General features: G+C 38.8%; 2 protein-coding genes and 1 non-coding gene across 3 annotated transcripts in view; 1 reads left to right on the forward strand and 2 right to left on the reverse strand.

The window, feature by feature from the left end:
* Positions 1–730, forward strand: part of sh3d19 (SH3 domain containing 19) — a 44,463-nt gene extending 43,733 nt beyond the window's left edge. The window contains exon 20 of the mRNA XM_067441675.1: positions 55–730. Within this exon, the coding sequence (XP_067297776.1) occupies positions 55–71 (17 nt within the window). The 3' untranslated portion in view covers positions 72–730. The remainder of the gene's footprint in view (positions 1–54) is intronic.
* A 9,573-nt stretch (positions 731–10,303) lies between these two features.
* rps3a (ribosomal protein S3A) lies at positions 10,304–16,252 on the reverse strand. The gene is made up of 6 exons (XM_067441676.1): positions 16,142–16,252; positions 15,546–15,649; positions 15,086–15,273; positions 12,488–12,696; positions 11,494–11,603; positions 10,304–10,477 (listed from the first exon to the last, which is right to left on the reverse strand). The coding sequence occupies exons 1-6, from the start codon at positions 16,201–16,203 to the stop codon at positions 10,347–10,349; spliced, it is 804 nt and encodes a 267-aa protein (XP_067297777.1). The 5' UTR covers positions 16,204–16,252; the 3' UTR covers positions 10,304–10,346.
* Positions 15,342–15,408, reverse strand: LOC137074225 (small nucleolar RNA SNORD73). The gene has a single exon (XR_010904949.1). It is a non-coding gene; the product is annotated as a small nucleolar RNA SNORD73 (small nucleolar RNA).
* Positions 16,253–17,423: the final 1,171 nt, after the last annotated feature.

A 17,423-nucleotide genomic window follows, 5' to 3' on the forward strand; every position in this document is an offset into this window, starting at 1 on the left:
ATTATTAGCTTTTTTTAAATATTTTACATTTTTTAATATTTTCTTTCTATGCAGCTGGGAGGAAGTGGTAAAAGAGTGATTCATCAGAGGCAACATCAGATGCTGTTTTTGTTTCTTTGTGACTTTCTTCAAGTTTTTTTAATTGTGTTTTTGTCTAATGTATTTATAAATGTGAACTTGTTGTTAATATTCTAAATCTATTGTATCCTAAAATATATATTCAGGAACTGCTACGGGTGTTACTTGTCTGCTCTGTACTGTACTTCAACTTACGTTTCTGTATACAGTATTACATTTACAATCGAGAAGAAATAGTATGTGTCCTTTAGATTGAAATATTTTTAAACACTAGAGACAAATGTCCAGTGCCACCTTGTGTCCACACTGATTAACACATTTGCTAAGAGAATAGAGCAGTGGTCCTCAACTAGGAGACCAAAGCAAACTTGCAGGGTCCAGGATTACTAAAAGTTATTTAAAGTAAAAAGATTATTAATATATTAGAAATAATCTAATTTTAAATATTGTGTTGGACAACCAATGACCTTTTAGTCAAAAAGGTTGTGAACCGTAGAGTATTTTCTGTCTTCTGTCATGTGGAATTGAAATGATAAAGAGCAGATTATTTACTGTGAAGTTTATGGCCATTTTGGAAAATGTAGGGACATTTTCTAGACTCAAAGTTCCTGTCTTCTCCGTAGCTTTTTCAGACTACATTTAAAATCTGATAAATGATTTGTGCTGCCAAATTATTGTAAGAAGAGTGTACGACAGTGGCTATAAAAGTTTGCATATGTAAAAGCTTTTTGAGATGTAAAAAAATATATTTTTTATTAAAAGCAAAATTGTCGAATATCAAAAATATTGAAACAAACAAAATGCATGTAACAAACAGATGAACACAATGACCCAAAACTTTCAGAAAGACAACCTAAAAGTCATCCATGTGAGTAGTGCTTAAATGTGTTGAGTTTGACCTAGTCCAACTCCACCTCTGTCAATCGCAAAATCCTTCCTGGGAACAGAAACGTTTGCTCCCTAAAAATTCCCACAATGCATTGTAAAGACAAGGGAGCATCGATGCTCATTTTTCTTTAACATAAATACAGATGATGACAAGATAGATGTTTTAAAGCTACACTGTGTGATATTTTCCCCCATCTAGCGGTGTAAAGGTATATGACCATCAAATAATAGTTTCTGTTCCTCTCAATTCTGATTTCGTTTTAACTCCTACGGTGGCCGATTTAGTCCAAGATTAACATGGCAATCCCCCTGTTCACATTCGACACGGTGCCATCGAGTGTTAAAACGCAAAAGGCGAAGCTTGAATTAACGGGTATGTCACTCTTTGGCAGGGTTTTTTTAGCTAAGAATAAACTAAAAAAGTTACAGTGTAGCTTTAAAGAAAAACAATCCGTTCTTTAATTATTTCAACATAAACATACATTGATAGACAAGCAGCCTAGTGATAGCGAACAATCTTGCAATCATTTATAATAATTTTTCAGCTGGTATGTTGAAGGTATTTTAAATAGCATTACCAAAAAATCTGAAAAATAAGTTCTGCTGTTGTTCATAAATACAAGTAGTAATGTTTTTAGTAATGTTGAACTTATAAACATAACATACATGTACATATTTAAACAAGACATCCAAAAGAGAAAACAAATAAGAAAAATAGTTAAATTGTAAGAAGTAACACAATAAACAAAAAAATAAATACAAAGAGAGCACATAGTTCAGTTTTCAACTTCAACTCTTTAGTGAATAAAAGCGTATATCTCTACATTTTTTGTTATCAATAGAATGAAGAGACTCAATATACAGATGAAAATCAGCCATAAAGACCTTTAAACAAGGTTATAAGTAGTAATGTTGTACAAAGAGGTTGCCAGAAATAGTCATCAGTGTCCCAATGAGTAGTGAGTCAGGGTCCTTACCACTACCTGAATTTGTGTGCACAATATACTGATTCACAAGCTACAGAGCTGATTGACATACTGTGACAAACACACACAGACAGACGTAGTGAGCGGTAGCAAATTACGGGGGGGGGGGGGGGGTATGGGGGGGGACACTGCAGCCAGCTCAGATGGTCCACCAGGCTGGAGAAAGTGACCAGCTTCACACTGAGTAGGAGACACAAGAGGCTGGAGGAGATGGTGAGTTCAGCGACACATGACACAACTCGGAGTGACAGCAGCGCAAACTGAATGTGACTTGTCCAGAAGTAAACCGACAGCTGCAACATAGATTTGATAAGTACACAATGTCTGATGTTTGTTTTAAAAATGTGATGATAACTACTATATGGGTCTGCCAAACCTATGGAACCTTCATGATGCCTCTCATGCCAGACCAAAATAAAATTCTCAAGCCTTTATGCACCTTAGATTGGATCTCCTGCACAACATCTTGCATGCGTACAGAATATTGAATGAAATTCAATGAATTTCTATATGCAAACCTTAGGACAAACGCTTTGCACAAAATTATGCCTCACCAGTTTGTGGAGTCCTTGGACAGTAGCATTGATTATTAAGATTTTCAGAGAGAAACCATTTCATGTAAAAGCACATCCTCAAATGTTTTGTAGAACTAGTGTAGAAATGTGCAATTTCAATTTATTTCAATTTCAATTTATGCAACTTATTTTCTACTACGTCCACTGTGTTCTACTGTTTAAGCATACATTTTGTGCTGATGCTTTATTCTGTTTGCACAGCAGTCTTGCATTAAAAATAAAGCATTTACAATTATTATTTTTTTTAAATGTGGTGTTTTTTATTGACTTCTTATCAGCACTATGACACTTCCAAATGAAACATGGAAGCCAAATGATGTACACAGGGTAAGCGATTCATAGTTCTTGAATTGTTCACAGGCGGCACTTCTATGTAAAAAAAAAAAAAGATTACCAGTAAGTTAAATATCAACGAATGAGGATGGATGCAGCAATGTGGGTCGGCACTCCCAAACTTTTACAGTTAGATTATATGGATAACTGTTCTGAATCAATGCCATTTTAACCAAATAACAGCCATTGGCATCTTTGTTGAGTATATCTGGTTATGGAATTCTTGTGATTCTACAGTTTAAGGATTTAATTGTTAACTTCTAAGCTCTTGGTAGAGGGGGGGGGGGGGGTGCTGTTTCATGCATACTGAGCTTTTTACAATGTTAAAGACTTGGATTCCCATCCTAAACATAGACAAAGTTTCAAAAACTAATGTTGGACGTTTGATGGAGTATTTCTTTGTCAAAAATACTCCTTCCGGTTTCTCACAAGTTTCGGAGAGTTTTTTTCGAGTATGACTCGGCTTGACGTGAACAGAGCGGAAGGTCCTTGTATGGGCCGCACGGGCTCTTCTCCCGGTAGGGTGCGCACGCGCGTGACTAGAGCGAGAGAGAAAATGCACGCCCATAAACACTCTCTCAGCTGCAGATCCAGTCATCCGTGAACACTTATGTTGCGCACTCCACTTTATTCCTATGGGTGACATCAAGCGACTTCAACACTTCAGCACAGCATTCCGGGAAGGCAGCGCTGCATTTGAACCGATTTGAACGCAGAAATGACGGGAAGCTTCACAACATCGCTTCAGCGTCGTGCATGATTACGTTACTGTTGATTATCTGTTCGTCATTGTCTAAAGCACGCCCTGATGATTTCATTGGTCCGAACAGTTTCTGTTCGGGAATAATTACTCCACTATGGAGCAAGGCCAGACTGAACTGCCCGACCTAAAAAATTTGTGGGCGGGGCTGTGTTCGGCTGGCATCCAGACTACCACATCTGAGTTTTGCGTGGCACATTCGCACAGGATAAGCAAAGCCTGTGATTTTACTCGAATTTACTGACTTTTCTCCCGGATATGATGTCAAGACTTGTAAATGTTTTTTCGTTATAGATATAGCTGAATGAAATCATAAACAGTCATACAGTCTTGTTCAAAATAATAGCAGTACAATGTGACTAACCAGAATAATCAAGGTTTTTAGTATATTTTTTATTGCTACGTGGCAAACAAGTTACCAGTAGGTTCAGTAGATTGTCAGAAAACAAATGAGACCCAGCATTCATGATATGCACGCTCTTAAGGCTGTGCAATTGGGCAATTAGTTGAATTAGTTGAAAGGGGTGTGTTCAAAAAAATAGCAGTGTCTACCTTTGACTGTACAAACTCAAAACTATTTTGTACAAACATTTTTTTTTTCTGGGATTTAGCAATCCTGTGAATCACTAAACTAATATTTAGTTGTATGACCACAGTTTTTTAAAACTGCTTGACATCTGTGTGGCATGGAGTCAACCAACTTGTGGCACCTCTCAGCTGTTATTCCACTTCATGATTCTTTAACAACATTCCACAATTAATTCACATTTCTTGGTTTTGCTTCAGAAACAGCATTTTTGATATCACCCCACAAGTTCTCAATTGGAATAAGGTCTGGAGATTGGGCTGGCCACTCCATAACATTAATTTTGTTGGTTTGGAACCAAGACTTTGCCCGTTTACTAGTGTGTTTTGGGTCATTGTCTTGTTGAAACAACCGTTTCAAGGGCATGTCCTCTTCAGCATAGGGCAACATGACCTCTTCAAGTATTTTAACATATGCAAACTGATCCATGATCCCTGGTATGCGATAAATAGGCCCAACACCATAGTAGGAGAAACATGCCCATATCATGATGCTTGCACCTCCATGCTTCACTGTCTTCACTGTGTACTGTGGCTTGAATTCAGAGTTTGGGGGTCGTCTCACAAACTGCCTGTGGCCCTTGGACCCAAAAAAGAAAAATTTTACTCTCATCAGTCCACAAAATGTTCCTCCATTTCTCTTTAGGCCAGTTGATGTGTTCTTTGGCAAATTGTAACCTCTTCTGCACATGCCTTTTTTTTAACAGAGGGACTTTGCGGGGGATTCTTGAAAATAGATTAGCTTCACACAGACGTCTTCTAACTGTCACAGTACTTACAGGTAACTCCAGACTGTCTTTGATCATCCTGGAGGTGATCATTGGCTGAGCCTTTGCCATTCTGGTTATTCTTCTATCCATTTTGATGGTTGTCTTCCGTTTTCTTCCACGTCTCTCTGGTTTTGCTCTCCATTTTAAGGTATTGGAGATCATTTTAGCTGAACAGCCTATCATTTTTTGCACCTCTTTATAGGTTTTCCCCTCTCTAATCAACTTTTTAATCAAAGTACGCTGTTCTTCTGAACAATGTCTTGAACGACCCATTTTCCTCAGCTTTCAAATGCATGTTCAACAAGTGTTGGCTTCATCCTTAAATAGGGGCCACCTGATTCACACCTGTTTCTTCACAAAATTGATGACCTCAGTGATTGAATGCCACACTGCTATTTTTTTGAACACACCCCTTTCAACTAATTCAACTAATTGCCCAATTGCACAGCCTTAAGAGCGTGCATATCATGAATGCTGGGTCTCATTTGTTTTCTGAGAATCTACTGAACCTACTGGTAACTTGTTTGCCACGTAGCAATAAAAAAATATACGAAAAACCTTGATTATTCTGGTTAGTCACATTGTACTGATATTATTTTGAACAAGACTGTATGTATCGATATCGTTTTGATAGTTTTATAGTGATGAAAATAATTTCGTTCAGTTAGACTACAGATGCTACAATTAAAAACTGAACTGAGCACAGAAGTCAGATTTCATTTATCATGAGTGAGAAGCTGACAGTGGAAGATTCGGTTTCAAAGCTAAGCGTAAAAGCGCCCATTTAAGCGAGCTTGTCATTGTACTGTTCTGTTGTTATATTTTTCATTAAGAATAGTATTGATATTAATATTAAACACACCATTCAAGGAATTTTCTCCTAAATTGGTACTCATTCTAAAGTGAAGGTATCCGTGTGGGAATTCATAACGGTGCGCATTATGCAACCTCCATTATTCGTGAAAGATAAAGATAGAAATGCGCACAGGAAACAAAAAACATACAAAAATTATATACAATCCGCCTAATCCTGGCCATATCACAGAGATGCCGATTCGCACAGGACTAATATTATCACAGGACCTTGGTGTTCGGTGAAATATGGTAGGTAATTTGCGGGGGAATTTTTACTTTACAAATTACAGACATGGCTGATTCGCATGGGATTAAGATCACAGTCATTCTCTGCAATTATTACAAATCACCAGAGGTCCCCAGATAATAGGCTACTAGTCCCGTGCGAATAGGGCTAAAGACACCTACATGTTGGATGCACTGGGGGGTAAGCAGATAAACATCAAATTTTCATTTTTGGGTGAACTAACCCTTTAACATGGCTAAAAATGTAAACATACTGAAATGCAGAACAAGCCTTCAATAATTTTGCCAATCGAAGTCAACAAGCTCTCTGATGAAAGATGCCACAAGGGGATTTAGGATGGCGATTTTTCTCTGGACCCTTTTTCCAGAGGTCCGGCTGATCTGTGATTTGATTGCCATTTGGTGCCATCAGGGTTTATTCTAAGAATGAACCTGCAAGCACAAGAAAAAAAAAAAAAACATTTATCAAACCACTGCTTTCCCAACAGTCATAACATGGTGCTACGTATGCACTTAGATGTTAATAAAAGCAATATGTACTATATAAATAAATAACAGTGTAGACAGATTATAATGGAACTTTGTGAGATTGCAATTAAAACGAGTGACACATCCAGTAGCCTAAGCTTGATTTTCTGTTAAAATGAACAGTGGTTTGTGTATGAAGATAATTTATCGGGAAACACTTATGTGATTCAGTACAGTGACCAGTAGGGGACATGTTCGGTTCACTTAGTTTTGTCGAGACCACAACATATAAACTCATTGGAACGTGATAATATGTTGTTGCCACGAGATATTATTTTGTGGGAATGTCATATTAAGTTGTGGGAACGTGATTATTATTCGTGGTCACGAGATCATTTTGTTGAGTTAACGACATCATGTCGTGACCTCGAAATCATATTTTGAGAGAACGACATCTATTTCTCGTGGCCACGAGTTATGTTTAGGGAACCACATCGGTCAGTATAGCCTACTGTAACCAAAGAAGTCGGAGATGGAGAGGACTGATAAAACATCATTTTACTTTGAATTTGGAATGGCATATACATATATAGAGCAGTCTCTGGCATTAAGACATTATTAAGACATAAGACATTATTAAGTGAAAGACACTGAAGTGCATTCTTAAGTTGAACAGGCTTTTTCGTTGGAAATGTGCTGGCTTGAATGAACCAGAAGCCATCGCGCAAAGGGCGCGCACAGCGGGTTAAAGGGTTAGTTTACCCAAAAATGAAAATTCTGACATTAATTACTTACCCTAACGTCGTTCGACACCAGTCAGACCTTTCATCTTCAGAAGCAGATGAAGATGAAAGAAGTGTTGAAATTGACACCAATGTCATTTCCTCTAAAGACGGCACTAAAGACGTCGTTACGACGTCGATGGACGTCGTCCATCTCACTACAGTGGTTATACAATCATTTTAGAAAAGCGACGAGAATCATTTTATGAAGCTACGTTATTTTAGCCTAGAAATCTAGATGCACCCTAGCGGCAGCAAATCTAATCTGCCCGCGACTGTCGTCTAGCAACTCTCGGTAATTCAAAACAATTGTCTAAATGCACAACGTTCAACATGGATTCGGTCTTCTGAACTTTTGATTTAGATTAATATGTGAAATATGAGAGAGAGCTAAGAAGGTGCTTATTTTGAAGACAGAGAGAGTGCGCGCGGGGTGGAGTTCTCTGCTCTTTATATGCCTTCAGCTGTGGTCTTGAGACAAAATCCTTTATAGATTGCATGTTCATGTAACACATCTTTGGGTCAACATCACAAGCTCATTTCCGAGACCTTTCATATGCTTGTGAAGCACACACTACACAACCGTGAGTGGTCTAGACATCCCTAGTGTGGCGGTGTGGGAATTCTTGTTCCCAAAGCACTCAGCGCAGCATTGAGAGTAGCTACTGAAATGGAACTTCTCGGGTTACTTAACTGCAACCTTTCCCTGAAAAAGCGGAAACGAGATGCTGCGCTTCATTCCCGCACTGAGGATGTCCCAGGACTGCTCTTTAGACATATTGATACCTGAGGATGCACCTGTGGCACATCTTATTATAGCCTCTGATGTGCGTGCATTCCAACGATGTCACTTTCTGAGGTCAATTTCATTGAAGTGCTACACACATACACAGATGGTCAAAGATGTTTTCCCAGAGCGCTCAGCGAAGGCATCTTGTTCCTGCTTTTTCAGGGAACAGGGTTAGTCAAGTAAACAGAGAAAATTCTCTTTACATATTTAGTCCCCCCAATTTATTGAAAACTGCATTTAAACTCAAACAGGCCGTTCATCAGCTGATCAAAAGTTTAAGACCTTAGCCATAAAAAGGTAAAATCTGCACAAAATTATGGCTTTCATGGCATTGTCCTTCAAGCAGTCATCTGTCAAGATCTCCTGATGGCAAAGGCAAAAAGGCTTTCTCTCTTTGAACGAGGCAGGACTGTTGAGCTGCACAAGCAAGGCCTTTCGCAACGCGCCATCGCTGCTGAGGTTGGACGCATTTTACATTTCTTAAAAAATCCTGAGAGTTATGGGACAAAAAAGTCAAGTGATAGACCCAAAAAGATTTCACCTGCACTGAGCCGCCGGATCCGATGGGTTGTCTGTGAAGACACAGGTCGATCCTCAACCCAAATTAAGGCCCTTACTGATGCTGACTGCAGCCCAATAACCATAAGACATCATCTGCTAGAGAAGGGCTTCAAGAACAAAAAACATCTTCAAAGGCCACGTCTCCTCCCACGACACAAACTTGCCCGTTTAGAATTTGCAAGGGAGCACCAAACATGGGACATTGAAAAGTGGAAGAAAGTTTTATTCTCTGACGAGAATTTTTTTTACCTGGACGTTCCTGATGGCTTCCAACGTTACTGGCATGACAAGGAGATCCCACCGGAGATGTTTTCTATGCGGCACATTGGAGGAGGCTCCATCATGATCTGGGGTGCTTTTTCCTTCAATGGGAAAATGGAGCTTCAGGTTGTGCAGCGGCGTCAAACGGCGACTGGCTATGTGGATCTGTTGCAGCGGGCATCCCTCTTGACCGAGGGCCCCCGTCTGTGCGGTAATGACTGGGTCTTTCAACAGGACAACGCTGCAATTCACAAAGCCCGTCTGACGAAGGACTTCTTCCAGGAGAATAATGTTGCTCTTTTGGACCATCCAGCGTGTTCCCCTGATCTAAATCCCATTGAGAACATTTGGGGATGGATGGCAAGGGAAGTTTACAAAAATGGACATCAGTTCCAGACCGTGGATGCCCTTCTTGAAGCCATCTTCACCACATGGAGCAACGTTCCCACCAGCCTCCTGGAAACAGTCGCATCAAGCATGCCGAAACAAGTTTTTGAAGTGATTGACAAGAACGGTGGGGTTACTCTCTATCGAGTCCTTTTTTGACACTTTTAGTACTGTTGTGCGTTTATTTTTGGGCTATGGTCTTAAACTTTTGATCAGCTGATGAACGGCCTGTTTGAGTTTAAATGCAGTTTTCAATAAATTTCCTACTCTCTATTTTTTGTCTCTTGCTCCTGTTTCTTCTTTTGGCATTTTGAAGCAGCACTTACAACCCGGTTATGATCCACTAGTGTGAAATATGTAAAACTTGCAATGCATCCCCTGGTCTTAAGATTTTGTTCAGGAGTGTATAAAAGGCATGCTCTAAATACTTTGTGGAAATTCAAGAACAAAATAAGTGCATCATCATGAACCAACTCCAGATTATGTGGGTGACAATTTCTTCTAGTCAAACATTCAACTCAAATGGAAAAATTTGATTTTCCTTAGTTGTCAGTTATCATAATTAAAATAAACATTTGAAATGTATTAGTCTGTGTGTAATGAATAAATATAATATACAAGTTTCAGTTTTTGTATGGAATTAGTGACATAAATCAACTTTTTGATGATATTCTAATTATATGACCAGCACCTGTACTTTTTTGCCAGCACCATGCCAGCTTCTGTGGCTATCTTCATGGCCAGAAATTAACAGTAAAACTATCAGATTTTTGCTATTTATTTTTGCTTAAAACTATTTTTGATTTAACATTACAATTTACTCCAACACTGCCAATACCACCAAGTATGGCAACAGTCTAAATTCTAGAATCAAAATAGATTGATATTTCTGAATGGAGATAAAAGCAAGACCATGATGTTCAGCAGGTTTGATGTAATATCTACTTTATGAAAGGAAAAGATAACAGTACACAAAGACTCATTTACACGTTTATTGAAACTTGGCGTTGGTGTTAGATTTTTAAACCGACTCCTGGATGGGGGGCTCATATCCGTCAGCTCTCTCCACCTTGGCCCCAGTGTCACCCTCTGCTGGTTTAGCAGTAGTACTGCTGGTTCCACCCTCACCGTGAAGCTCCATCAATTTACCAACTGTACAATAAAAGAAAATTCAATATTCATAATACATTAACCCACTCATCCTACATTTACAGATTGATTCTCAGTTTCCTTCTACTAAACCTAAAAAGAAAAGAAAAAGAACCTGTCCAAATTTCAAAGATTGGAAGACTGCAAACTGCAAAACAGCTTGGGAATCAAAGTGATCACTATGCAAATTTGGTCAGTTAAGATGGTCAGTTGATCGGTTATCATGCAATTAACTCAAACAACTTGTCATGTCCAACAACAATGGGATGAACAAATATCGCTTAAAGGGTTAGTTCACCCAAAAATCTATTTCATTAATGACTCACCTTAATGTTGTTCCACAGACCTCCGTTCATCCTCCCCCCACTCTTTTGCAGCGTCGATAATACATTTTGGTCCAAAAATACGACTTTATTCAGCATTGTCTTCAAACCTCAAATCAAACGAATCAAACGGTTGCGAATCAACAGATTGATTCGTGATTCTTATTGCCAATGTCACGTGACTTCAGCAGTTTGCCAGTTTGACACGCGATCTGAATCATGATTCATGACCGTTTGAATCTTTATTTGAGGAACATGGAAAAGACAATGCTGAATAAAGTCGTATTTTTGTTATTTTTGGACCCAAATCTATCAACGCTTCAAAAGAGTCTAACTAACCAACTAATGTCACCTATGGACTACATTGATGAGGTTTTCATTACCTTCTGGACGTGGACAGCAAGTGGGCATGCACTTACATTCAAAGGACAGAAAGCCCTCGGACTAAATGTAAAATATCTTAAACTGTGTTCCGAGGATGAACGGGTGTGTCTTACGGGTGTGGAACGACATTGGGGTGAGTCATTAATGAAAGAAATTTCATTTTTGGGTGAACTAACCCTTTAAGTGTCAATGCATAGAACCCAGACCATGAAATGGTGCTTTAACATCTGTGAAAAACATTTAATTATCAGTCATGAGCATTTATAAAAAATTAAAAAAAAAGCCCTGCATGTGTCATACAACTTCACTTACGCTCAAACTTGGGCTTTTTCAGCATCTTAACCTTCCTGACGTAAACGTCATGTAGAGGGTAGATGGACTGGCAGGCCTTTTCAATGTCCTTGCCAACACTGTCAGGAATCCTGCACAACAAGAGAAAACCATTTATTACACACAGCTGCACAAGTTATAGATCACAGCAGCCAAAGTTTTCAGGTTTAAACCCAAGCAAAAAATTACTCCATCTTGACTTAATCTCAGCACTCAGTTATTCCAAATTCCATTAAATCAAGTTCCATTGAATAATAAAAAAAAACACCTAAAAACGTTAAAGGGATCCCATGGTGTTGAGACTTGTATGGCTTAATATAACATAAATGATGTCTCTTACTGAATTATGTGGTAGAAAACCCATGAAAGATCTACGTTATTTAAAAAATCGATTTTATATTTGGACCATGGGCGGCGCCATTTTGTTTGCGTTCTAGGTTGATGACGTAGAGTGGTTGAACTCCTCAATCAGCTGGCATTACCCGTAGCTATTTTTACCACAACGCAACTCGAAAATTGTTTCAGAGTTAAACAAAACCAATGAATTCCTTTGTAATTATACTTAAAACACACTCAAACATACATGTCTTTCATGGGTTTTCTACTACATAATTCAGTAAGAGACATCATTTATGTTACATTAAGCCATACAAGTCTCAACACCAGGGGATCCCTTTAAGAAAACAGTTGACCGCATAATCTCAACAGTCAATCAAATATTTCAACCAGAGTAAATCATATCCCATTTCATTTACTACAGGAGTATCAAACCACATTCTTAAAGGACCTTAATGCAGTTTTTCAAACAGCTGCTAATAATCTTCCATTAGTAACAAAGACTTTAACTAGCTGGTTCATTATTGTTAAATAAGGGCTGCATTTGAACTACCCAGGAAGATAGGCCTTCAGGAACAGGGCCTAACAACCCTCCCGAACACAAAATTATGGCATAAACGAGGAGGAAAACTACACGTACAGTTTGTTGACCACCTCCTTGAGGTCATTGGTCTGGACCTCACGGGTCATGATTTCCATCATCTTCTTGCGGATCTGACGGACCTGCTGGTGCTGAGCGTAAGAGGTCTTTCTGATCTGGTTGGTGCGCTTCTTGGTGAAACCCACACAGAACAGGCGGAGAAGATAGCCATCGGTGGTCTTCACATCAACATGGGCTTCAATCATTGTCTAATGGGAAAGAACCCATTAGCATTTTAAAAACTTGCACAAAAAGAAATTAAGATAGCTACTGTACACAGAACTTTCCAATCAGACAAATAAGTACTTGACCCAAAAAACTAAAAGGTTTAGTATTAATATGGAAGGCGACCTGGCGGCAGCTAGTTAATTTAGTTTAATAGCTTGTTAAATATGGATCTCTCTCAATACTCAAATACAGCGCTTTGGAAGGCCTTTATTAACCCCTGAGCCGTGTGGAGTGAGTTTATGATGGATGCATTTTGAGCTTCTGAGTTGTTCACTGCCATTATAAAGCTTGGAAAATTAGGATATTTATTAGTACAAGATAGACTGTGTTCATCAGAAAGAAGAAAGTCATTTATATACCTAGGATGGCTTGAGGGTGAGCAATGTATGACTTACCTGTTAAAGGTGAAACCAATCATTTAACATGGTAAAAGGAACTTGTAGCAAGATCTTAGAACATGTCAAAGCATCACTGCTGTTAAATTCAACAACACAATACTAAAGGGGAGGTCACTAGATTGAGCATGCTAAAATTCTTCAGATGCTGCAATGGTTATAGGCCATCTCTCTCTGCAACATCTTTTAAACATCTACTCAACTTTCCTGCAACGCTGCAGTTTTAAAGGGACAGTTCATCCTAAAAGGAAAAAAAACCATGCATTGCTCACACTGGAGTTGTTCTAATGCTGTATGTCCCTTCTATCGTATGGACCACAAAAAGGTTGGAGAGATTTATTTAGTCCTCAGTCTCGCTCATCCATTTAAATGGCAGTAAATAGTAGGGGTTTAAGCACAGGTTGCTGTGCCATTTTTAGACTACACTTTTATGCAATATAATACCTGACCTTTGTTCGCAATCTACCACAATGCATTGTCAAATTTAAAACATTTATTAACAACAATGTAACAACTAACATCTTGAGTCATTTGAAAACTTAAGTAAAATAACCTGCCATCTAGGTTTTTGCTCATTCACAGATGACATTTAAGTTCACAACGAAAAAACAATAAAATGAAGTGTGCTGTGACAGTCATGAAGACCTCGGTTACTCTGGAGGTCCAGCAATCTGTAGTCAAGGCAACTAAATGTACACTGCTCAGACCTTCAATAATTTTCTCCTACATTATTGTACATGAAGGAAATCACTGTAGCTGTGAGATGCGTTCTACTTGGATTTCAGTGTGGTTCTAGCACGCTAATTAAATGCCTAAATACACATTGACTCTTATTTGGAAATGCATGCGCCTTATTATTGCAGTATGCTCATTCAAGTTCAGATGAGGTAGACAAAATATGCATTGTCGCAACCATCTAAAACAGCCTGGCACAAATGTGTACTATCCATTGAGTGAGCCGGTCTGAAGCGTTGTATTGGAGATTAGTGCAGCTCCCCTGAAGGACGCGGTATCCCCCCCGGTTAGTTCTCCAAGTTACCTAATCGACCCTCCCTAACATTTTATTTGTTGACGAAAATGACAGTAGATTTTCATAGTTTGTCGTCATCCAAAACTAGTTTTTATTTCGGTCTCATTTTTGTCTGTGAAAACTGGTTGTTGAAGAAAATTATTTAAAATCGAAATTGTGACACCCTTAGTAAATAGTGACCAGCATCAGGCTTTAAAAAGACAGAAAAGTATCACAGAATGATCTCATGTGACATGTCTCATATTTCAAGTGTCCTGGAGTATACAATATGAAATAAATGTAGTTTTCAGAACTGTTATGCTATATGCTCATTCGTGTGACTTTGTTAGCTCCACAGTTCACCGTCTCACCCAGAAAAAGCACAAACTGTGATAAAACAAGATTAACATGAGTGTGACAAAGTACAATCCATGTACCTTCTTTTGATGTGAATATCTAGTGTTTGCCCTAAATTATTTGCATTCACATGCATCAACTGACCGCCAACAAATGAAGTTCTATTTTGTGTTGTGTTTTTGTTTTCTTGATTTCTCACGACTTGCATGCCTTTTCTGGATGAGAACTGAACTGTGGAGCGATCGGAGTCACATGGCATAGGAGTGCACAGAAGACCAACTTGGTCAGGCTTGCCATTAATGCATAGTTTCATATCGTTACCCCCACAACTCTTGGAACATATGCATCATATGGGAACATTCTGCGATTCTTTTGCATCTTTTGTAAAAGCTTGATGCTGGCTGCCATTATAAGAATGAGCAGAACTTTTTTGAATTCTTTTGTCCTTCATTAAGGGCATACGGCATTAGAGCACCACCAGGGTGAACATATCCATGTGTATGAATAGAACCAAGTGAAATAGAGCCTTAGCAATGGAGCTTTTCTGTGTGGCAAGCTCTACAACCTTAAGCATGAAACAAGTTAAGCCCATGTGTAACTAGATTTTACCTGCCACTTCTTGACCATGGAGCACATCTTGTCACGGGTGAGGTCCATGCCATGGAAGTTGGTGAGGCAGTTCTTGCCCTGCACGTCTTCTGTGACCAGTTTGAACTTGCGGAAGGCAACCTCATCGTTCTGGAGATCAGCCAGGCTGACCTCAAACACACGTCCCTTCAGACCATCAGAGGCAATTCCTAGATTAGAGACATGGTGTTCAATTTGCTGCAGTTTGTAGTGTTGTGACAAACTTGGATTTTATGGGAATGTCAGGTGATCTCACAACAGTAATCATTGTTTTTCATCTGGGGCCGAAACTGTCATCATGCATTCCCACTGCAATAAGGCATGAATATTGATTCGTGGGACGCATGGCATTTAATGTACAGCAAGATCAACCCTTTCCCAGTAGTGTTAACACCTGATGCTATAATCTGGGAGGAAACGTCACAGACACAAAAACACTTACTGGTTCCCTGAGTCCTGGTGACCAAGGTCTTGCCCAGGTTGCGGATGTTGAACATGGCTGGTGCCTTAACATCATACCAGTCCTTCTTGGAGAATGGATCCACACTGCAAGAGAAAACACGCGTGTAAACACTTTTCGGAGAGGTACAAGCAAGTTTTTATGGTGCAAATGATAACATCAACTTATATTTACTTTTTTTGATGTGGTCTCGAAAGTTCAAAATTAACTTTAAGCATTCAATACATGTCACGCTGCAAGTCTTATGTCAGTGAAGTGTGCTGGAAAACTAGCTGGCGCTCTCGGTGCTTACGTTAGCATTCTGTTTACCTTGGTCCTTTTTGCTGAAAATACTTAATGTAACTTGTATGATAAATATATCAGAAAACAGTACTAAGACCTACAAATCTCTGACCTAAATTTAATATCAGAGCACACATAACACAGCACGGGCCAACAGTAAACCAGCCAGGCTAGCAGGACCGCTACATACAATCTTCTCAATATCGACCACATCCTTTATCCACAAACATCGAATACCCTCCAGAATAACTTTTAACAGTGCAACGACATAGTCGAGAGATTCATTTGTGACTTACATCTTCTTTTTGGCACCTTTTTTGCCACCTTTGGTCAGCCTCTTATTCTTGCCGACTGCCATGATGAACACAGGGAGTGAAAGAGGAGGAAATAAGGAAATACCGCGAGAATTAAAGAGACGGCGAGAATACGCGAATAAACATATCTCGCGAGATTTCTCTGGCCTCGCTGTAAAGCACTCGTGCTCCATCTAGTGCTTAGACGCACTTATTAAACTACTTTTTGATACATGCTTTGCCAATTTGACGAAATCACAATAACTAACCTCTGGCTCACATTTTCCTCTTTAATCATCCCTCATCTGCCAAACTATTATTTATACAGAACGGGAAAACCACTTATTAATAATGGGCGAAAAAGGAAGTTTAGTTCCATATATATTTTTAGCCTACAATGTGAATGAGACTACGTCTTTCATAGTTACGGTGTCTTAAGTCTAAATTCACTTTTACTAGCAACATAGTGTCAAACGAGAAGGCCAAACTAGCAGTTAATATTCAGAGGTGGCTGAGGGCAAATGATGACATCAATCCCCTAATGGCAACAGAAATATTCTATTTAATCTGAGTTAACTGCTCAGATGAATCCCATTATTATTTCAAAACGTTATCCTTCACACAGTTCTTTAGAAAAAACAAAAGCTCACACTTGCCTCACTCACAATAGCTGCAATGCTGCATAATTTACATGACATTTTGCATCTGCATAAGGCTTTTATTTGCACTATATCTGGCTTGCTTAAATAGCTACCACAAACACTATACAGACTTTTCAGTTAGGTAAGAAAACACATGGAAAATGGTGATAAGAACACTAAACATAAGCATTTTGCACATTCATTTCTGCAATGGATGCTTCATGTTTGTGTCTGTGTGGCATTCTTCAGGATGTCTATAAAGTTAAATGGCTGTGAGACAAATTGTTCATTGTTGCTAGTCTAGACCTTTAATGCTGTGGCCCTGAGGGATAGTATAGAGTCAACAAAGTCAATGTGCTGCTGACTCATTGGCAACGACTCAAAGGGGCCATGAAACCACACTTGAAAAATAATGACACGTGAGCACATTTATTCTTAAAGCTATAGATAGTTAATCAATTCCTTAATATGCAAGACCTCTGTAGAGGATAATGTTCTATTAGAGTATAGTAAATATTAAAGTTTACATGCAACACAATATCCATAATTGTAAGTGAAATTAAAAAGTGAAAATTTGAAGAATTGTTCACATTAAATCTAAAAACAACCATAGGCTATAGCACAAATCTAAGCTCAGATTTAAA

The sequence above is a fragment of the Pseudorasbora parva genome, chromosome 4, assembly GCF_024679245.1.
Source record: "Pseudorasbora parva isolate DD20220531a chromosome 4, ASM2467924v1, whole genome shotgun sequence".
Taxonomy (NCBI): Eukaryota; Metazoa; Chordata; class Actinopteri; order Cypriniformes; family Gobionidae; genus Pseudorasbora; species Pseudorasbora parva.

Coding starts and splice junctions, on each gene's coding strand:
- rps3a (XM_067441676.1), bottom strand. CDS start 16,203: ATGGCAGTCGGCAAGAATAAGAGGCTGACCAAAGGTGGCAAAAAAGGT. Junction 15,650..16,141: donor AAAGGTGCCAAAAAGAAGAT/GTAAGTCACAAA, acceptor TTTCTCTTGCAG/TGTGGATCCATTCTCCAAGA. Junction 10,478..11,493: donor GAAAAAGCCCAAGTTTGAGC/GTAAGTGAAGTT, acceptor TTTATTGTACAG/TTGGTAAATTGATGGAGCTT.